We start from the raw sequence: 22,853 nt of genomic DNA, 5'->3' as shown, positions 1-22,853 counted from the left end.
TAAAGAATATAAACGCTCTTGAGGAAAGTAGACCAGCGGTGGAATGTTGTAAGCAGGGAATGTAACATGTTCATATTTGAATTTTAGAAAAGTCACTATGAAAAGACTCAATCTCCAAAAACAGACTGCGGGTTGCCGGGGGGGAGGGGGGACGGGAGAGGGTGGTGGGGATATGGACATTGGGGAGGGTATATGCTATGGTGAGTGCTGTGAAATGTGTAAACCTGGCGATTCACAGACCTGTACCCCTGGGGATAAAAAAAAAAAAAAAAAAAAAAAGAAAAAAGAAAAGTCAGTATGGTTGCTATGTAGAAAAAAACAATGAAAGCAAGAGTACATGCATGCATTAGAAGGAGAAGCACTCAGTGTAGTGGTTAAGAGCATGGACTCTTTTTAATAAATGTTCAATTAGCCAACATATAGTACACCATTAGTTTTTGATGTAGTATTCAATGATTCATTAGTTGTGTATAACACCCAGTAAGAACATGGACTCTTTTTCTTTTTTTTTTAAAGGATTTTATTTATTTATTTAACTGACAGAGATCACAAGTAGGCAGAGAGGCAGGCAGAGAGAAAGAGGGGGAAGCAAACTCCTCGCTGAGCAAAGAGCCCAATGCGGGGCTGATCCGAGGACTCTGGGATCATGACCTGAGCTGAAGGCAGACGCTTAATCCGCTGAGCCATCCAGGTGCCCCAAGAGCATGGACTCTTGAGCCAGACTGCCAATATGCAAATTTTGGCCCTACCATGTACTGATTCTGATGTTGAATAACTTTCTGTCAGATTTCCTACAGGTAAAACGGTAATGGTAATCACAGACCCTAAGTCTTGGCAGAATACATAAATAAATTGATATATACAAAGCACTTGGAACATAATATTTGTAATCATTACAATTATCACTACTGTAGTAATCCTGTTAAGGGGTAAGGGTAGTCTGAACTGTGGGACCGTGGTGGAAGTGGTCAAATTCAGGTGCTACAAAGTCAATAGAATTGACAGGTATCAGGAATTGGAGATCAGTAGGCAAGATCAAAGAGAACAAGAAGTTGAGGATGAAATGCAGGTGTTGGATTTGATCAGTGGAGTATATGGTGGTTCCTGTCCCCAAAGCAGGGAAAGACCATAATCAAAACAGATTTGTGATGTGAGGTAAATAGAAATTCAGTTTGGGGTATCTTAAGTTTGGGTTCTAGGTTGATATAAGTAGAAGTCTAACATGGGACTAGATTAATATGTATGTAGATGTAAGAGCAATTGATAAAGATTGATATAAGCAGAAATTTGGGAAGAAGCCAACAGTAAGGTTTAGAGGAGTGTGATGTGGGCTAAGGAGAGGGATGTAGGAATGGTTGATGTAAATCTGGTCATAAATGCTTCAGAAAAAAGGACATAACCCAGAATGAAGCTGGACTGATAGGTGGATGTCTAAGAGAACTATGAAGAACACCAGCAGTGGAAGATCAAAGAACCCTTAAGTCAAGAAAAGATATAATTTGGAGGAAGATAAGCATGAAGTTTAAACCCATTAAATATTCTCTTGTTGAGGCGGGTGAATTTGAAAAATATTTAAATTTGCAAGTTTTGCATTAACATAGGCCAACCTAAACCATAGTGTGTATTTCACAGTGTGGGTCTTTCATGTACTACAATTTCATGTACCGCCATATTCCATTCTCTTCCAGTATACACCATGCCCTTTACAGGATTTTAGGCAATGGTAGAGTGGTTGCTGTGGTTACAGATGCTGACATCTGATGACCTGTTCATTCTGCTTTTCTGTGTTTGATGTTTCCTACCCCTCATTTTTTTTTTTTTTAACCTCCCCAGTTACAGATTCACTGGAGCCTTGATGTGAAATATTGAAGTGGGGGAGATGGTCTTCTTTATGTATTATACTTGGTTCAGCATCAATATCTTAGGTCCAATATCTTAGAGTTTTAAGATTTTTCTGTTTTAATTTGCCTACAACACTGCCACAACACTTTTCTTTTAGAAAGAGCCGGGAGATAAGTTGGAGCACCATACACTTTTTCCATCCTCCGAGGCAGTAGGGCTCACAGGTTAGGCTCCAGCTAAGTCCTTGCTACTGAGATGTGTGATGATAGAAGCCTGATCCAGAAGCCTTATCTCCCTTACCACACGTGCCTGAAGAAAGGTATCACATTTATATAATCAGGCTGAGTGTTGCATTTTAAATTTGGTTTTGTGTTATAGGGGGAAAATTATGGAAAAACTTCAAAGTGGACCAAAAAAATTATTAGGTATACTCTCTGACTTGGCTTCTAGGTTATATTGCCCTTTCCTTACCGTTGAGCTATTTGACAGTGGCTAGAAACATCAGAATACGGAGACAATGCGAAAGATTCTTGTCCATTGAAATGGAAATTGTATACAGTGAGTGCTGTGGGTTATTGCCTTGTATGTTGACCAAAATTACCAGTCGTGCATCTGTTTATAAACCCTCTGCAGTATCATTGATGTTTAGATATTTGTTCTTTGGATTCACCTTCGAACCGCTTGTAACATCGTACCGGTTCCTTTTTAAATAACGAGTTAATTAAAATCTATGTCCCGTGCTAAAAACAATTGTTTTGTTACCTACACACGTGTGTTTATATGTGCATATAAAATCTCTAGAAAGATTCCCAAGGTGCTGCCTGTGATGGCCTCTATAGGAGAGGAGGCCAGAAAACGTGCTTTTCATTAGATGCCCTTTTGGGTCCTTGGAATATTCTATCATATGCTTATATTACCTAAACAAATAAATTTTTAAAATTCCTTTTTGAACTCCCCCAAATCAATCCTTAGCTAGCCCTTACCAAAACTTGAAGTAAATTCACATTTAAATTAACTGGCTGTGTGATGGACCCTGGGGAGGGTATGTGTTGTGGGGAGCGCTTTGTACTGTATAAGACTGGTGAATTACAGACCTGTACCCCTGAACCAAATAATACATTAAATGTTAATAAAGATAAAGATTTTAATACTAAAAATAAATTAATGAACTGGCTTTCTAAAGAGATCTTTCTCAATAAACTCCCAGCAGATAGCAACCTACATCTCAGTGTCATACCTAGCACTGCATCTCTGTACTCTTTAAAATCACGTTTTAAACTTTCCTCTTCAGGATAGCTCTAACACTATAGCCACATTTTGGTCCGATAGCCCTAATTCTATTATGAATCTATGAAGGGCTCCGATAGTCTGTGTGGAGGGGAGCGGCAGACCCTTTTGCCTCTTTTGCAGTTTGAAGTTCACCTTGCTTCTTCCCCAGCTGTGCATACTCAATAATCCTCTTGTCTAATTATAGCCAGCAGCTCTTCCTCTGAGCTAAAGGTTCTCAAGCTTGGATGCATATTAAAATCGCTTGGGGGAGCTTTTAAAAATGGGAATGCCCAGACCAATTAAATCACAAAGTCTGGGGGTGGGACACAGACATCAGTATTTCTTAAAGTCACTGAGGTGATGCTAATATTGGAAAACACTGCCCTGTGCAATGAATGGTACTGATTTAGCAAAAGCACTCAGGATTTCTGACCGAAAGATCTGTGCCGGTGGTGAGGAAGGTCCACACAGACACAGGAGGCAGCCCTTCCAGGATATCCATATGCACCAAATCTGTTTTGACTTAGGCTACCTCTGGAATGGGGCAGACTAGGTATTTGGTGTGGTTTAAAAGCCTGAAGTGAGGGCACCTGGGTGGCTTAGTGGGTTAAGCCTCTGCCTTTGGCTGAGGTCATGATCTCAGGGTCCTGGGATCGAGTCCCGCATCTCTGCTCCGCAGGGAGCCTGCTTCCTCCTCTCTCTCTCTGCCTGCCTCTCTGCCTACTTGTGATCTCTTTCTGTCAAATAAATAAAACCTTTAAAAAAAAAAAAAAAAAGCCTGAACTGACTTGGTCAGTCTTTAGCGTTTTGTTTTTGTTTGCTTTAAAAAAAAAAAAAAATAGTTCTGAATTCAGCTAACCTCTCACTGAGTAGAAAACACCGACTATCGAGTGCACTTCCCCCCCCCACCCTTTTCCTCTGCCGTGAGAGGCACGAAGCCAGCCTCGTGGTGGGTGACATCTAATACCACTGCCACCATATGGCTGCATTTCTGAGAAATACTTATATTTATCACACACCAGACATCTGGGAAAAAACACATACTGTACATGACCTATTAAATGTCTGTTTTTGTCAAAGCTCCTAGAACCCCATTGCTTTCACCCATAACAGTGTACTTTAGTAAGAGGTCTTTGATGGGAGAGTTAGTTTTAGAAGGGAAGAGGTTAAAGAACATCTATCCATTCATTTATTTTGGAATGGTAAGGCAAGGAAAGAGTCTGTTTCTTGGGATGTCCTCCCCTCGCCCAAAAGATATCTTTTTAATGGGAAGTCCTGCTGAATAGCCTGCTTCTGTTTAACATTTTAAATCATTGTATTGTTGCCTCAGCCTTTTATTAAACATGAAAATTCGTATCATAAACTCTGCTGCGATTGCCTTCATGCACTCATTGTATATCCCCCTCCCTTTTGTATAGGAAGACAGAGATGTCAATAACCCCATGCCTAACCGAGGAGGCAATGGATTAGCTCCTGGGGATGACAGATTCAAACCTGTGGTACCATGGCCTCATGTTGAAGGAATAGAAGTGGACTTAGAGTCTATTAGAAGAAAAAACAAGGCGAAAAATGAACAAGAGCGCCATGCTGGAGGAGATAACCAGAAAGACATAATGCAGAGGCAGTATCTCACATTTAAGCCTCAGACATTCACCTACCGAGATCCTGTGCTACGTCCAGGGATCCTCGGTAACTTTGAACCCAAAGAACCTGAGCCTCATGGAGTGGTTGGTGGCCCTGGAGAGAACGCCAAGCCATTGGTTTTGGGACCAGAATTCAAACATGCAGTTCAAGCCAGCATTAAAGAGTTTGGATTTAACATGGTGGCAAGTGACATGATCTCACTGGACCGCAGCGTCAATGACTTGCGACAAGAAGAGTAAGCACACATCCTCTTCTTTCTAAAATTGGGGCAGCTATTGTTCTGATAGATATTTAGTTAGATTGTTAGGCTGGAGAAAATACCTTTGCCTTTATTTCAAGGAAATAAAAGGCTCTTCGGTCTGCAAAATGGCCAGAAGGAGGAGATCGCTCCATTTATGCCGTTAGATTGAAGGTATGACCTATATAAAATTCTGGGGGTTTTACATCCATGCTACTCACATGTGGTCCCTGGACTGGCACCAGTCTGTGAATTTTTTGTTACCAATCCACAATGAAAATGTGAATTTGTGCCAGAGTGTAAACCAACCAGTAAATAATTTAAGACAAGTGACAATCTTTTAATAACAAAACTTTCTCGACGCCTTGATTTTCATTATGGATCAAGCCCCTTGTCTTGTTGGAATAATAACAAATAGTAATGCTACTCTAGATATCTCCTGTAATTACCTAGATGTTGATGTTTCCCTTAACTTTTTTTCTTAGTCCTGCACCTGGAAATCAGAACTCTGGGTCTATGCAAAAGGAGTCCTCAGCAGATAAAACTATGGCCTAAACTTCCAAATGATTTTCATGTAGTTTGATTTAAAATAAAGGATCAAAGGATCCCCAACTCTTAACTTGATAGACAGTGGTTACTGAATAAACTCAAAGCTTTTCTCTTTCGGTTTATTTAATAACCTGTTCTACTTCTGTAGGATCTAAATAGCCTCTGTTAACATGGTGCAAATTTAATTCTGTGCTACTAGAAAACTCTCAAAATGTATTCTGATAATGGATTGTTGATGTAATCTTTGTCCTAAAAGGTTAACAAGTTTATGCTCACACACAGAGACCCCATTGCAGCGTTCCTTAGGACCGTTAAGGAAGATTCTCTACTTAATATAGTGCTACTCAACAGACTTTTTCCTTTTTAAGTTTTTGTTTAAATTATAGTTAAGTTAACATACAGTGCATTATTGGTTTCAGGAGTAGAATTCAGGGATTCGTCACTTCCATACAACGCCCAGTGCCCATCACAAGTGCCCTCCTTAATCCCCATCCCCCATCTAGCCCATCCCCCACCCACTTCCCCTCCAGTGGCCCTCCGTTCTCTATAGTTGAGAGTTTCACATGGTTTGCCTCTCTCTTTTTCTTTTCCCCATCCCATACGTACTTCTGTTTTGTTTCTTAAATTTCAAGACTTTGGACATTCATATATTAATTGGTAAGAGTGAGAGGAGGTGAATGAAATATGCAAAGAAAGCAGAGGAATCGAAGTACAGAACCATGACAGTGAGAGGAGTTAGAGCATCTCAAGGGACAGTGAAGGAGGAATCCTGGAGCAATTGATTCTAAATCAAAGTAGAGGCTTGCCTGATCACAAGGTTGCCAGATTTAGCAAATAAAAACAGAGGACACTTGGTTAGATTTGAATTTCAGATGAATAATGAAGAACATTAAGTATAAATATATCCCAAATGGTGTATGGGACGTACTTATACTTTAGAAAATAGTTGTTTCTCTGAAACCTAAATATAACCAGGTGTCCTGTACCCCTCCAGTCGGGGGCAGAGGGTGGTTGTTATGGAGCTAGAACTGCCACATGAGTACCCTTTAAAACCCATGTGAGGCTCTGCAGTCCCTTATCTGGAGTGTGTCCTGGTTATCTAAAATACAGCACTTAAACATACTGTTTATCTCTGTGACAGAAGGTTCTTTGAGAACCTATCAATGGCATTCTCATCACTGAGAAGGGAAAGGGAGAGTAACATGGATTGACTTCCCACTACATGCCAGGACTTACTATAGGTTCTCTTACTTAAATTCTTACAACCAAACCTTGAGAGTTTTTACCTGTGTAGGTAGTCTGAAGCTTAGAGCTCTGACTTCCGTGTGTTTGCCCAGCAAAATGGCAGAGTTGTGGTTCAAGCCAGGGTGGTTTGGTGTGAAAGCCCTATCTTTCTACCATACATCGTTACCTCAAGGTAGGTCTTCCCCAGGTGACATGCCTCCATGCCATGTTACAGTCTGTGGGTGAGCTTAGTGTAGAAATGGAGGTTTTTAGCACTTGGGCAATTTGTAAAAGATCGTTAAAAACACCAATATAAATCTGGCTCACTTTTCAACATAAGAAATAGGCTAAAAAGCGAAATGACCTACAAGACAGAGAAGTACATGCCTGTCTCCCTCTCCTTCACCCCACACATCCATTCTGTCTGCAGGCCTCTAGCTTCTGCCACCAGAACATGTCTCCGATTACTTCTGAGACGAGTTCTTTCATTCCCACTGCCACCACCCAAGTCCAGGCCACCATCATCTCTTGAAATCCTGCAAGAATCTCCTTCACGTTTTCTCCATTTCAACTTCTGCCTCCTACCTTTTCCCACAGAAGTCAGTATGGTGTCTGAACCACACAACGCTAGCTTATCTACAACGATTCTTTGCCTTCCCAGTGCACTTAAATAAAACCCAAACTCCTGAGCGGCAGCTGCAACCCTTTCTTGTCTTGACAACCTCCTCTTTCTTATTACTGTGCTCTGGCTCAGAATGTTCTAGCTGGGCTGGCCTTCCCCGCCTCTTTGTCTGTGCTCTTCCCTCCTCTATGAATACTGTGGCTGGCTCCTTCCCATTCTTTAGGTCTTAGTAGAAGCTCTCTAACCATGCTGTCTAATTTGGTAATGCCCTGTTTTATTTTTTAATACTGCTCTCTGAGCATTTCATTCATAGTGCATATCCAATTTTATAATTTATCAAATTTATATAGGTATTGGTTTATTTAGTTGCTTATTGACCAGCTTTCTTACTGCATGATGAGGTCCTGGGAGCAAGGAGTTTGCCAGTTTTCTTCACCAGCTACATCCAATAGCTGACAGCCTGTTGGTAAATATCTGTTGAGAGAATGAGTGAATGAATGAATGAATGAATGGAATCTGCTAGGGTTCAAACCTTGACTTCATTACCAGATGTGAGATCTTTGACCAGTTACTTATACTCTCTTACCTAATCCTTAAAATTAGTCTAACAATACCTATCTCCCTGGATTAGCATTGGAATTAAATGATATAATAGGCTAAAAGTCTTCTGTCACAGGCCTGGTGGCATTTAAGTGTTCTTGAATTTTAATAATAATAATAATTATTATTATTATTATTGTGGCACTTTCTTCAGGTCATATACCCTCTTGTCAAAATTTTCATGTTTTCAGTTCTATTTAACTTTGAGGTCCTCTGTTGCTTTTCGGAAAATGTAAATGTCACACACTCCCTTATCTTCATCATCTTGCTTCTACTTTTATCTTCCATGATGGCAACGCCTTCCCCTCTTCTCTGGTAAGTTTTTTAGACATACCGATTATTGCTGCCTGAACCTCCAATCTCTCTGAGTACTCTTTGCTCTCATATAACTTCCTTCCTTCCTTTCTGTCTCCCTTGTCCTTTCTTTCTGGCTTTCCTCATTGCATCCCTCTTTCCCCCTCTCTTTCCTCTCCCTTCCTTCTTTCTTCCTTGCCACGCATAGGCTGATCACTTCCTGTGCTCTTTTCTCTTGCATAAGTACTTAGAAATAGGATATTGCATGTTTCTATGTATCATTCCTTTAAGTACATTGTCCTCAGTCAAACAGAAGGACCCAAGACTATCTTAGCAAATGCTCCTAAGCCCCTCTTTAAACTTCTATGCTGGTGAGAAAACTCTCTCTTTTATGCTTCAAAGTACTCAAACATTATAACCCCCAGAAGCTTTTTTTTTTTTGTTATTGATAGAGACAGCATGCAAGCAAGCTTGTGAGGGGAGAAGGGAGAGAGAGATTCTTAATCAGGTATCAAACCCAGTGCGGGGCCCAGGCAGATCTCGATCTCATGACCCCGAGACCGTGACCTGAGCCAAAAATCAAGAGTTGGATGCTGCGCCACCCAGGTAGTCCCCCCAATTTTTTCTAAACTGAATCCAGATCCACCCCTCCCCGGCAAGATTTGATTTATTTTAGAGAGAGAGAGTACTCGAGCAGAGCAGGGAGGGAGATAGAGTGAATCTCCAGTAGACTCCGTGCAGAGTGCAGAGCCCATCATTGGCTCGGTCCTGTCATGACCTGAGCCAAAACCAAGAGTCACTTGACTGATTGAGCCACCCAGGTGCCCCAAATCCAGATTACTTTTTAAACTTGATTCTTTCTCATACTTAAGAGAGAGAGAGATAGGCTTCATTCCTCTTTGAACACTGAAAATTCAATGTAGAAAAATAATTTCTAAGTAGAGTTATTCATAAATTGGGATGTGGATAGTCTTAAGAATTTAATGTAAAATTAAAAGGCCAGCAATAAATAAAACATCCCTAAATTTTTACATATTATCCAATATGCAAATTAGCAGTCTTCTCCTTTTCTGGGAAATGTATTGAAAACAAACATGCATCCATATCACACATACAACCTCCCTCATGCTCATCCCACATGGAGAATGTGCTACATAGAGCCCACCAGAGACTGACTTGGGTGTTACTGACTTTCTGCAGCTTTGGAATATAGGCCTTATCAGCCCTGTTCTCTTGCATCCATCAGACATTTATTCTTTTTTTTTTTTTTTTAAGATTTTATTTATTGCAGAGAGTGATAGAGAGGTAGATAGCACAAGCAGGGGGCAGCAGGGAGAGGGAGAAGCAGCCTCCCCGCTGAGCACACAGCCTGCTGTGGGGCTCAATCCCAGGACCCCGGGATCATGATCTGAGCCAAGGGCAGCCACTTAGTCAACTGAGCCACCCAGGCGCCCTCCATCAGACATTTAAATGAGCCAGCTGCCAAGCTTGGAAACAGTCTTTGGAGCTATTTGTCCAGCTGTGACCTCTGACACTGTGGTTAACTTGTTTGTTCTTGTGGCTGTTCCGTCGTCTTTTCAGATGACTGTTCTCTACCTTAGAAGCAAGACAGAACTGCCCAGCTGCCAACATGACTCATACTTATGTATGTTACAGCTTTGAATTACATGCACTGGATGAGTAATTTACTGGCTGTTGATTGCTTGTTAAGAGTGAGTAACTGTATTTTGAGTGAACTGGAGGCCTACTTCTTTTTTAGAAACTTGATCCAAGAATGACTTCACCTGCCTTCACACAAATATCCTATAAAAAATACAGTGTTTTTTTGACAGTTCGACAGTTATTGAGTATCTCCGGTAAGCACTGCACTGTGCTAACCCATTGGTTGACAAGACACAGTCCCTGCCTTTAGACAGCTTCCCATCTGCCCCTGGGGGAAGAGAAAGAAATCCATAATGTAAGAGTCCTAGGAAAGGGGTGAGCCAAATGATGTGGTTCAGAGCGGGGAGGGGTACTTGACAGGAGTCGGAACAAGATGGAGGGAGGGGGAACACCAGGGCTGAAGCCTGGAAGATGGGTAAGTCTCCCCAGGAAGAGTTCCAGGTTTAGAAGACTTCAAGACAGTCAGTGACTAGGAAAAAACAAGTGGTGTAATATATACTTGGGTCAGAAAGTATGTGTAGAGATACTTGTAGGATAAGTAGGTTCACATTTGGGAGACCGTAGGGTCATGCACAAAGTCATGGGTTGGTGGTCAGGAAAGACCCACCAAAGGTTACACAGAGAATCTTAGGAATATCAGATGGGTAAAGGTGTTGAGAATGGATTACGGGGTGGAGACCAGATGGAGGGTTAGTAGCTCTAGACCAGGAGCTTCAGTGAAGGGTATAGAACCAGAAAAAGGAGACTCTCTAAGAGAACAGAATCAATAGGCCTTGGCAGCTTGATGGAGTGGAAGGAGGAATCAAAGAGAAACCCAGTGCTTGGACAGGCAGCAGCACGAAGAATGGCGCCTTAGCGGGGAAACGTGGTTGGATTGGAGCAGGCTGCTCTGCCCAAAGCTCAGTGGCCTGAACCACTTTTCTCCCAGCTGTAGGTGAATTCCCGCAGAGCCCAGCAGGATGGGGAGGCCACGTGTGGGAAAAGGTGGCATGGTCTGTTTGTGAGTATGTTAGATTTCCTTCAAATAAAGCTCCAGATTTTATTTCCCCTGCTGGGAACTAACTGCCGATGCAAATACATGGAAATTATTCTTGCCCTTTTTCTGCCCAAGAAGACAGACAATCAGAGGTGTATAATCCAAGCTATTTTGTTTCAAACAAATGAATTAAATATTTTGACTTGTTGAGCAAATTCATCTGCTTCTAATATTTAACCTTTCCTCCTACCTACGTACCAATTACATTTTTATTTTGTAGAAAGCTATCTTCGTTGCATTTACAAAGTGAAATAATAGATGTTAAAGTGCTCCAAAAATTCTAAGAGCTATGCAAATGTTAATATGACTGTTAATAACTTCCTTAAGCTTGTCTGTGGGAAATTGAAGGTTTTGTTGTTTTTTTTTTTTAATAAGAAATTTTCACTTACACTCATGCCTTATATACCAGACAATTCTCTTCTTACCTGATACCAAAATATTCATGTTTATACTCTTATTTAAGGTGAATTGTGATCATGAGATTTTTTTTTCTTTTTCTATTTGTGTTAAAGGCTTTCTTTAATACCTTTGTTTGGAATATAGTGCTATAATTTATAGAACATGACATTTTCAAAACATTTATTTTGTTGAAATGGTATAGGGTTCCTTTTAAATCTCAGTTTCTACCAATGACCCATAGTTTTCAGTTAGAGCTACCTAAAACTCTGAGCCGGTCATCAGAAGTTAAAATAAATTATTAGAATGTATAAACCCGATATACACATACATATGTGAATCGTGTACGTGCATATGGATTTCAGCACTATGTCCCAATTTCTATTAGAATATATGGTGGATCCCATCCAAACTGCACCGTTCACAGTTACCAACACCTGGTCGTTTTCTCTCATGAATGGCCCAAGATGTCTCATTTTTCAAACTACAGTTTGGGAACCCGAGGTCTGATCTGCAGGAAACACATTTGAAATTGGTTTCAGATGACCCATGATGGACATATTGCTTCTTTTTTGTCTTCAAAGGTATTACTTTCTAACTGGCTTGAAAATTTTTACTCTTAGAAGCCACTTTTTGTGAGTTCAGATGTTTTCCAGACTAAAAATAGCGTTCTAACACCCAGTTTCTCTTTTTCCTTTTCCTTTAAACCCACATACACACACATGCACACACACAGGTGCACACTTTGCACGTTGGCGTTTTCTCAATACGGTGGCACGGCTGATTTTTATTTAAGGTCCTGGCTGACAACGGGAGATGTTATTTAGCCGAAGTGGAATTATTACAGATTGGGGGTAAGTTAGGTCATCCCAGTTTCCACAGCAGTTGAGGAGGGACCCATGTTCATAATGTGAGCCTACAAAAACTGGAGATAGAGGGAATTCACTCTAAGCCACCATGAGCAGAGTAGCAATCTTGAGTGCCACTCTCCCCTTGATCTTATTCTGGGATGGCTCCCTTCCCTTGGCAAAAACATTCTTCTCCTGCCAAGACTTCATTTGGTTGATAAAGTCCTTCCCATTCTCTAGTCATTATCCAAGTTGCTCTGTTGAAAGGGACTTTGCTCCATTTCCCCTGCATCCCCACCACTGTCATTACAGAAGTGTGGGTAAGAAATGCCTGATGAAAAACTAAATTAGGTGACTCTTTTTTGTTTTTTCGAGCCCTCCACCCCCAATTTTAGAATTTAGAATAAGTTAGAGAAATACATAGAGAGGCACCACTGGATAACCCATAACATCCCACCCCAGAGACAGACAATTTCAGCAAAAGAAAATCTTGACTCTTCTTTCCCCCCAACTTTAGGCTAAGTTTCCCACCCATGAGGAGCACTGCCATGGAGGTTAAGGGATGTTTTTTGTGCCCACTCCTACTAGAGCCTCTGAGTTTTGGAAATAACGATCATTTCACCGTGTTTAGTCCTTGTCCTCTGCTATAAGGTTATCAGATCCCCCACCCCGCACCCCGGGGAGAGTTCCAGACACAGACCCAGGCAGGCTACAGTGCGATGTGGGTGCCGAACACCCGTCCCTCCCCTGGGTGGGTTGCGCGATCTGCTGTGGCAGTTGAACAGCTCAGATGAGTAGAGGCAGCCAGACTATTAGATACAGCCTGTTAATTCCAGTGTGTGTTCCCTTAGTGCATACGGGCTTGTGTGTGTGTGGTGAATAAGAGAAGCTAGAGGCACCAGCTACACTCGCTATTGTGTTAAGCTGTCTTGGGAAGCTGCCAGTGGATCCAGAGATGCTGAGAGGAAATGGACTGGGGAAGAAGGGTGTCTCTGGATCAGACTTTTTAATTTTGGCGAAGCTGCTCTGTATTAGAACCAAATGTCCCCCAGGACCTACAGGAAGGAAAACACAAGCCCCTGGGGTTTAAAGGCTGAAAGATGGCCCATGAATGTCAGTGGTGATTTTAGCTGAGATTTTATTCTCAGGGCTCTCGTCCCGACATTCCCTATGCTTGGAATGGTCTGGTCCTATCTCTGTTTTAGGTCCTATTTTCTTCTCTTTCTTTTTTGAAATACATGATTTTGCAAAACAGAGTTTTACCTGGAGATTATCTATCCATCTCTCTATGACCTTGTAGCAGAAGTGTTTGTATTGTACCTCAGGGGTAGTCAAAGCCAAACTTGAGGACATAGGATCATAGTGTGACTGCAAAGTCATAATACAGGGTGTTTTCTACATTTAAGATGAATTCTGTACATGGAACCTGTTAACTGTTAAGTCAAGCATGAACGAACCTTTAAGGAAAGGGAGAACTCTACCCCTTATTTATTCCTGAAGCCCCTGCAACCACGCTGGGAGGTTGTGCTCTCTAAGGGAATGCTCATGTTGAGCCACACACTAGGGAGAAACTTTGGCCAGTTGAAAGCCAGGTCTCGCTACTGTCATGTTAGGCTATAAAAGCTGGAGATGACGGCCTCACCCCTTCCACAGAGACACATGCGGTTACCTCTGGGATAGCTAGTAGAAAGGACTAGTTTGGGAGAAAGGCAAAAAGTAGCCTGTGGGAGAGATGGCAGTCTTTAAAAGTGGTTGTACCGGGTCAAAGCCTTCCTTCCTCTTGATTGGTTGAGTTTCAAGCTGACATCCACTCCTCAGTCTGTGGGCCAATTGTGACAGCCCACCCATGGCAGAGACAAGTCCTTGGTGGTGGGGTGGGGGGCGAGGGGGACTGTAAAGCAGAATCATCCGTACCAATTCTTTTTCATAAGCATGTATTATAGAAGTAGTGAGATGAATAATTTGCTGTACAACTTCTTGAGTGCACTTGTAAATTACTTATCTTTGCCCACTTTAAGTGGAGTATGTTAAAAAATGCGCTTGGTATGTCGCAAATAGAATTATCACTCTTGCAACACGGAAGGTGAGCATGCTAAAAAAGTAAAAAGGTCAAGCGAATTGAGTTAAAATTATGTTAAAATACAGTGTAAGTTCAGTAATATCTAGGAAATGGCCCGTAGTTTTTGCTATCCTCATCACGGCATCCCTGCAGCGAGCTTCCACTTTCCAAAATGTAGTCAATGTGTAGGAGGAAAATCACATTTTTAATAACCTAGTAATTTATTTTAGAATGAGCCATGCCATTTTAATCAAAAGGAAGATCTCTGCTCCTTCTCCAAAATAGCAGGTCCCAGTGAGCAAATCAAAAAGCAGGATAAAGGGCTCTGGGGAACGATTAGAGAATTTACACTGCATGTACTTAGGCCCTGGAGATGCACTACTGTCACTTTAAAGGAAGGAGTTGGAAAGTCTTCAAGAAAAGCAGACTTGAGTGAAGAGCAGACCAGTGGACCGCTGTGTTTCATCTTTTGTGAGGCAGGAGCTCCCCCCAGAGCCACAAGAGGCTCGCTCCAGGTCTGCTGGCATTGGTCCCTCCCTAGGAAGATCAGCAACGCTCCTTCTCACAAGGAGAGTAGGGAGGGAGCAATGGAGGAAGACAAACTCCTGAAAGTTTTTGTTGATACACGTGGGATGCACCACTTCCTGGGACTGTAGCATCAGGTAGTCAGTCTTACTTAAGACCAAAGAGGGGATGCCTGGGCAGCTCGGTCAGTTGAGCATCTGCCTTCGGCTCAGGTCATGATCCCGGAGTCCTGGGATCGAGCCCCGCATTGGGCTCCCTCCTCTGCGGGAAGCTTGCTTCTCCCTCTGCCTCTCCCCTCCACTTGTTCTGTCTCTTTCTCTTGCTCTCTTTCTCAAATAAATAAGTAAATAGTCTTTTAGAAAAATAAAAGCAAGCAAAGAAGGATCTGTCTTGGAGGCAGACATGAAATAGCCTAGATTGGGTCTGACTGCTTCGTAACCTTCTCTGGCTCTGTCCTTTGTGCTCAGCTCTGCTTCCACAGTCATCAGACGCTGGACATTAGGGCTAGGGGTAAGACGGGTTGGAGTTAAGGGTCTGCTAGGGGGCACATGCCACAGATCTGGAAAGACACAGAAAGGCAGGTTCCAGCCCTAGGGCATTTATTTATACTTTTTTATATGGTTTTGGGGGAAATATTTCTCACTTTTTTTTTTTTTTTTTTTAAAGATTTTGACAGCAAACACAAGCAGCAGAGGGCAGGCAGGAGCAGGCTTCCAGCTGGGCAGGGAGCCTGACACGGGGCTCGATCCCAGGACACTGGGATCATGACCTGAGCCGAAGGCAGATGCTTAACTGCCTCAGCTGCCCAGGTGCCCCTTCTCAGTCACATTAAATGCAATATAAGCTATGTTTACCACTTTGGCAGAATTAACTCTGTCACTGTGATGGCGCTTTGCTCCCGTATTTCTCCCATACAGCAGGTCATGAAGACAGAGGGTCCTCAGTAAGTGACAGGATCAATAACATCATTGTCCATTTTATTGAACGCCTATTGTATGTCTGGCAATGTGCCATGGACTTTTTAACTGAACTGTCTCCAATCTTTACAACCGTACTGAAACTACATATTTTTTGCACTGTGTTTTTTGGTGATGTACCTGGGGCTCGGAGAAGTAGGTAATTTGAAGGTCACACTGGGATTCAAAATCTGGCTTCTAGAGCACGTTGCCTTGTTAATGATGCTGAACTAATGGCCAAGGGGTTTATGTTATGGGACACTACAGTGTGCTAACTTTCTTTTTTTTTTTTTTAAGATTTTATTTATTGGGCGCCTGGCTGGTTCAGTGGGTTAAGCCTCTGCTTTCAGCTCAGGTCATGATCTCAGGGTCCTGGGATCGAGTCCCACATTGGGCTCTCTGCTCAGCAGGGAGCCTTCTTTCTTCTCTTTCTCTACCTGCCTCTCTGCCTACTTGTGATCTCTCTCCCTCTCTCTGTCAAATAAATAAGTAAAATACTAAAAAAAAAAAAAAAGGGCCTTATATATTTATTTGACAGAGATCACAAGTAGGCAGAGAGTCAGGCAGAGAGAGAGGGGGAAGCAGGCTCCCCGCCGAGCAGAGAGTCTGATGCGGGGCTGGATCCAGAACCCTGAGATCATGACCCGAGCTGAAGGCCGAGGCTTAATGCACTGAGCCACCCAGGTGCCCCCAGTGTGCTAACTTTCTTAAAAAGAAAAACGGAGAAAGTTAGGAAAAGGTAAAAGGCAAAGACTTTTTTTTTTTTTTAAGATTTTATTTATTTATTTGAGAAAGAGAGACAGAGATAGGGAGAGAGAATACCAGTGGGAAGGAGAGGGAGAGGTAGGCTCCCCGCCCAGCAGGGAACCCAATGAGGGGCTCGATCCCAGGACTCTGGGATTATGACCTGAGCTGAAGAGAGAGACACTAAACCCCGACTGAGCCCCCCTGATGCCCCAGGCAAAGACTTTTTATCTCATTATTGCAGAGTTTTTTTTCTGCCCCTAAGACAGGGTTTCTCAGTCTCAGCACTGTCACATTCTTTGTCATGGGGGCTGTCTTGTGCATGGTAGGGTGTTTCTCAGCATCTCTGCCGTCTACCCGCTAGATGCCAGGGGCACACGCACCCTGGCCCTGCTTGTTGTGACAGCAACCACAGATCTCTCCAGAGTTTGCCACATGTTCCAGGTAGGGCAAAATCTCCCGTGATTAAGAACCACTGTTCTAAGAAGTCAAGGGAATGTTTTGGTGGGTAGAGTGAGGGCGGTGGTAATACAGTGGAAAGACCAGAAATGAGATTTCATTGTGGGAAAGAATAAGCACATATTGACCGAATGAGTCAAATAAATAGGAAGGCCTGATCTGTGGTAGAATGAAGTTAGTTATTAGAGGTAAAGATGTCATCATGGGTCTTAGGCTACCTTGAGGCAGAGTACCAGTGACATTACAGTAATCATTCACAGATACATGGGTATCTCTTCTGCTTTTTTTCTATGTAACAAATACTGGGGGTACAAAGCACAGAGCCACACTTTATTCCACTGTTTAAGTTTAAAAAAAAAAAAAGCGACCAATCCTGCCTTTTATTTAATCCCACCTTTCAGTCAGTGCTGGCCACTGATGACATTTTCAAAGATTTTTTTTTTTTTAATTTATTTGTCAGAGAGAGAGAGCAAGCGAGAGAGCGAGCACAGGCAGACAGAGTGGCAGGCAGAGGCAGAGGGAGAAGCAGGCTCCCTGCCGAGCAAGGAGCCCGATGTGGGACTCGATCCTAGGACTCTGGGATCATGACCTGAGCCCAAGGCAGCCGCTTAACCAACTGAGCCACCCAGGCGTCCCCACTGATGACATTTTCAAAAATTGAGTGCATTTTGTCTGAACTTCATCCTAAGTTACTCAACTCATTCTTCTCTCGAATTATCTCCTATTTCTATTCCACCCCCTCCTTTTTAAATCTGGACAATTACTAATACTTGTTGGGGAGGGAAATCATTCTAAGAAATAAATATTGACAGTGCTTGTGTTATTAACCTGCAAAGACAATTTTATGCTCATTAGGACCGTTGTAAGGCAGTGATATTTTAGTTATGTATCAGCAAGTATCAGAATGAATTATGTAAAGGTAAAACCTGTAATAAAATATCTGTTTGGTGCCTTGGCCTGTTCAGATTCTGTGGACCAGCAGTTCTTTACCTTTTGGTTTCAGGCCTCCCTTCAATGCTTAGAAATTATTAAGAGCCCCAAATTATTAGACTTTTGTTTATGTGGGACATATCTATCAAAATTTACCATATGGAAACTAAAAACGTTTTAAATTACTCAGTTAATAGTAATAAACCCATTACATGTTAACACATTTTTATCAAAAGTAAATTTTCCAAAATGAAAAAAAGTGTTTGGTAAGAGTAAAACTATTTTGCATTTTTACCAGTTTCTTTAATGTCTGGCTTACAGAAGGTATCTAGATTCCAATATCTACTTCTCCATTCAGTCTATGCACATATGTTGTTTTGGTTGAAATATATGAAGAAAATCTGGCCTCACACAGATATGTAATTGGAAAAGAGGAATATTTTTAATAGCCCTTTCAGATAATTGTCGATATTCTTCCTTGATACTGTGCCAAAATGTAAGCCATAGTAGTTTTTGGAAGGAGTTGCAATATAGAATCTGCAGCTATACCAATGAGCCTTGAATACTCTGTTGTTAGTCTGTCTTGAATTTCAGTCTTTTCCCCGTGAATGATGCAACATCACCTGTTCATATCCCGAGTAATGCAGAGCTTCCAAATACTGAGTTTCGTTACATATGTCATCATCAGATCTCATCAGAAAGGGTTTTAACTCCTGGGAAGCTGTCCTAATTCCAGAATTCTAAGTTTTGCTTGAAAGCTCAGGTTTTTTTTTTTTTTAAGTTTTTATTTAAATTCTGGTTAGTTAACACATAGGGTAATATTAGCTTCAAGTGTACGATATAGCAATTCAACACTTTCATACAACACCCAGTTCTTATCACAATGAGTGGACACACTTTAATCCCTATCACCTATTTAACCCTTAAGGCACCCACCTCCTTTCTGGTAATCATCACTTTGTTCTCTATAGTTAAGAATCTGTTTCTCAGTTTGCCTCTCTTTCTCTTTGTTCCCTTTACTCGTTTGTTTTTTAAATTCCACATGGCCAGTGAAGCCATATGGTATTTGTCTTTCCCTAACTGACTTATTTCACTTAGCATAATACTCTCTCTAGCTTCATCCATGTCATTGCAAATGGCAAGATTTCATTCTTTTTTATGGCTAATATTCTGTTGTGTGTATATACCACCTTTTTTTAATCCATTCATTAGCTGATGGACACTTCGGCTGTTTGCATAACTTGGCCATTATAGATAATGCTGCCATAAACATCAAGGTGCATGCATCCTTTCAAATCAGTATATTTGTATTCTTTGGGTAAATACCTAGGAGTGTGGTTACTGGGTCATAGGATAGTTCTATTTCTAACATTTTGAGGAACTTCCATACTATTTTCCAGAGTTGCTCTACCAGTTTGCTTTCCCACCAACAGTGCAAGAGTGTTCCCCTTTCTTCCTATCCTCGCCAACATCTTTTGTTTCCTGAGTTGTTAAATTTAGCCACTCTTGACAGATGTGAGGTGATACCTTATCGTAGTTTTGATTGACACTTTCCTGATGATGAGTGATGTTGAGCATCTTTTGGACATCTGTATACCTTCTATTGGCCATCTCTATTGGTCATCTGTCTATCTTCTTTGGAAGAATATCTTTTCATGTCTTCTACCCATTTTTTAAATTGGATTATTCTTTTTTTTTTTGATTTTTATTTTTTATAAACATATATTTTTTTTTCCCCCAGGGGTACAGGTCTGTGAATCTCCAGGTTTACACACTTCACAGCACTCACCATAGCACATACTCTACCCAATGTCCATAACCCCACCCCCCCTCTCCCAACCCCCTCCCCCCAGCAACCCTCCGTTTGTTTTGTGAAATTAAGAGTCACTTATGGTTTGTCTCCCTCCCAATCCCAACCTGTTTCATTTACTCTTCTCCTACTCCATTAACCCCCCATGTTGCATCTCCTCTCCCTCATATCAGGGAGATCATATGATAGTTGTCTTTCTCTGACTGACTTATTTCGCTAAGCATGATACCCTCTAGTTCCATCCACGTTGTCGCAAATGGCAAGATTTCATTTCTTTTGATGGCTGCATAGTATTCCATTGTATATATATACCAAATCTTCTTTATCCATTCGTCTTTTGATGGACATCTAGGTTCTTTCCATAGTTTGGCTATTGTAGACATTGCTGCTATAAACATTCGGGTGCACGTGCCCCTCCGGATCACTACGTTTGTATCTTTAGGGTAAATACCCAGCAGTGCAATTGCTGGGTCATAGGGTAGTTCTATTTTCAACATTTTGAGGAACCTCCATGCTGTTTTCCAGAGTGGTTGCACCAGCTTGCATTCCCACCAACAGTGTAGGAGGGTTCCCCTTTCTCCGCATCCTCACCAGCATCTGTCATTTCCGGACTTGTTAATTTTAGCCATTCTGACTGGTGTGAGGTGGTATCTCATTGTGGTTTTGATTTGTATTTCCCTGATGCCGAGTGATATGGAGCACTTTTTCATGTGTCTGTTGGCCATCTGGATGTCTTCCTTGCAGAAATGTCTGTTCATGTCTTCTGCCCATTTCTTGATTGGATTATTTGTTCTTTGGGTGTTGAGTTTGCTAAGTTCTTTATAGATTTTGGACACTAGCACTTTATCTGATATGTCGTTTGCAAATATCTTCTCCCATTCTGTCAGTTGTCTTTTGGTTTTGTGAACTGTTTCCTTTGCTGTGCAAAAGCTTTTGATCTTGATAAAATCCCAATAGTTCATTTTTGCCCTTGCTTCCCTTGCCTTTGGCGATGTCCCTAGGAAGATGTTGCTGCGGCTGGGGTCAAAGAGGTTGCTGCCGGTGTTCTCCTCAAGGATGTTGATGGATTCCTTTCTCACATTGAGGTCCTTCATCCATTTTGAGTCTATTTTCGTGTGTGGTGTAAGGAAATGATCCAATTTCATTTTTCTGCATGTGGCTGTCCAATTTTCCCAACACCATTTATTGAAGAGGCTGTCTTTTTTCCATTGGACATTTTTTCCTGCTTTGTCGAAGATTAGTTGACCATAGAGTTGAGGGTCTATTTCTGGGCTCTCTATTCTGTTCCATTGATCTATGTCTCTATTCTGTTCCATTGATCTATGTCTGTTTTTGTGCCAGTACCATGCTGTCTTGATGATGACAGCTTTGTAATAGAGCTTGAAGTCCAGAATTGTGATGCCACCAACTTTGGCTTTCTTTTTCAATATTCCTTTGGCTATTCGAGGTCTTTTCTGGTTCCATATAAATTTCAGGATTATTTGTTCCATTTCTTTGAAAAAAATGGATGGTACTTTGATAGGAATTGCATTAAATGTGTAGATTGCTTTAGGTAGCATAGACATTTTCACAATATTTATTCTTCCAATCCAGGAGCATGGAACATTTTTCCATTTCTTTGTGTCTTCCTCAATTTCTTTCATGAGTACTTTATAGTTTTCTGTGTATAGATTCTTAGTCTCTTTGGTTAGGTTTATTCCTAGGTATCTTATAATTTTGGGTGCAATTGTAAATGGGATGGACTCCTTAATTTCTCTTTCTTCTGTCTTGTTGGTGTAGAGAAATGCGACTGATTTCTGTGCATTGATTTTATATCCTGACACTTTACTGAATTCCTGTACAAGTTCTAGCAGTTTTGGAGTGGAGTCTTTTGGGTTTTCCACATATAGTATCATATCATCTGCGAAGAGTGATCGTTTGACTTCTTTGCCGATTTGGATGCATTTAATTTCTTTTTGTTGTCTGATTGCTGAGGCTAGGACTTCTAGTACTATGTTGAATAGCAGTGGTGATAACGGACATCCCTGCCGTGTTCCTGACCTTAGCGGAAAAGCTTTCAGTTTTTCTCCATTGAGAATGATATTTGCGATGGGTTTTTCATAGATGGCTTTGATAATATTGAGGTATGTGCCCTCTATCCCTACACTTTGAAGAGTTTTGATCAGGAAGGGATGCTGTACTTTGTCAAATGCTTTTTCAGCATCTATGGAGAGTATCATATGGTTCCTGTTTTTTCTTTTATTAATGTGTTGTATCACATTGATTGATTTGCGGATGTTGAACCAACCTTGCAGCCCTGGAATAAATCCCACTTGGTCGTGGTGAATAATCCTTTTAATGTACTGTTGAATCCTATTGGCTAGTATTTTGGTGAGAATTTTTGCATCTGTGTTCATCAAGGATATTGGTCTGTAGTTCTCTTTTTTGATGGGATCCTTGTCTGGTTTGGGGATCAAGGTGATGCAGGCCTCATAAAATGAGTTTGGAAGTTTTCCTTCCATTTCTATTTTTTGGAACAGTCTCAGGAGAATAGGAATTAGTTCTTCTTTAAATGTTTGGTAGAATTCCCCCGGGAAGCCATCTGGCCCTGGGCTTTTGTTTGTTTGGAGATTTTTGATGACTGTTTCAATCTCCTTACTGGTTATGGGTCTGTTCAGGCTTTCTATTTCTTCCTGGTTCAGTTGTGGTAGTTTATATGTCTCTAGGAATGCATCCATTTGTTCCAGATTGTCAAATTTGTTGGCATAGAGTTGCTCATAATATGTTCTTATAATTGTCTGTATTTCTTTGGTGTTAGTTGTGATCTCTCCTCTTTCATTCATGATTTTATTTATTTGGGTCCTTTCTCTTTTCTTTTTGATAAGTCTGGCCGGGGGCTTATCAATCTTATTAATTCTTTCAAAGAACCAGCTCCTAGTTTCGTGGATTTGTTCTATTGTTTTTTTGGTTTCTATTTCATTGATTTCTGCTCTGATCTTTATGATTTCTCTTCTCTTGCTGGGTTTAGGGTTTCTTTCTTGTTCTTTCTCCAGCTCCTTTAGGTGTAGGGTTAGGTTGTGTACCTGAGACCTTTCTTGTTTCTTGAGAAAGGCTTGTACCGCTATATATTTTCCTCTCAGGACTGCCTTTGTTGTGTCCCACAGATT

General features: G+C 41.4%; 1 protein-coding gene across 3 annotated transcripts in view; it reads left to right on the top strand.

Moving 5' to 3' along the window:
• Positions 1-22,853, top strand: part of GALNT7 (polypeptide N-acetylgalactosaminyltransferase 7) — a 148,356-nt gene that overhangs the window by 69,442 nt on the left and 56,061 nt on the right. For all 3 annotated transcript variants that reach the window (XM_032855776.1, XM_032855775.1, XM_032855774.1), the window contains exon 2: positions 4,530-4,990. In XM_032855776.1, coding sequence (XP_032711667.1) covers positions 4,530-4,990 — 461 coding nt within the window. The remainder of the gene's footprint in view (positions 1-4,529; positions 4,991-22,853) is intronic.

The sequence above is a fragment of the Lontra canadensis genome, unplaced genomic scaffold, assembly GCF_010015895.1.
Source record: "Lontra canadensis isolate GAN:19392208 unplaced genomic scaffold, GSC_riverotter_1.0 scaffold10, whole genome shotgun sequence".
NCBI classification, from domain to species: Eukaryota; Metazoa; Chordata; class Mammalia; order Carnivora; family Mustelidae; genus Lontra; species Lontra canadensis.
This window is presented reverse-complemented; position numbering and strand designations above follow the sequence as displayed.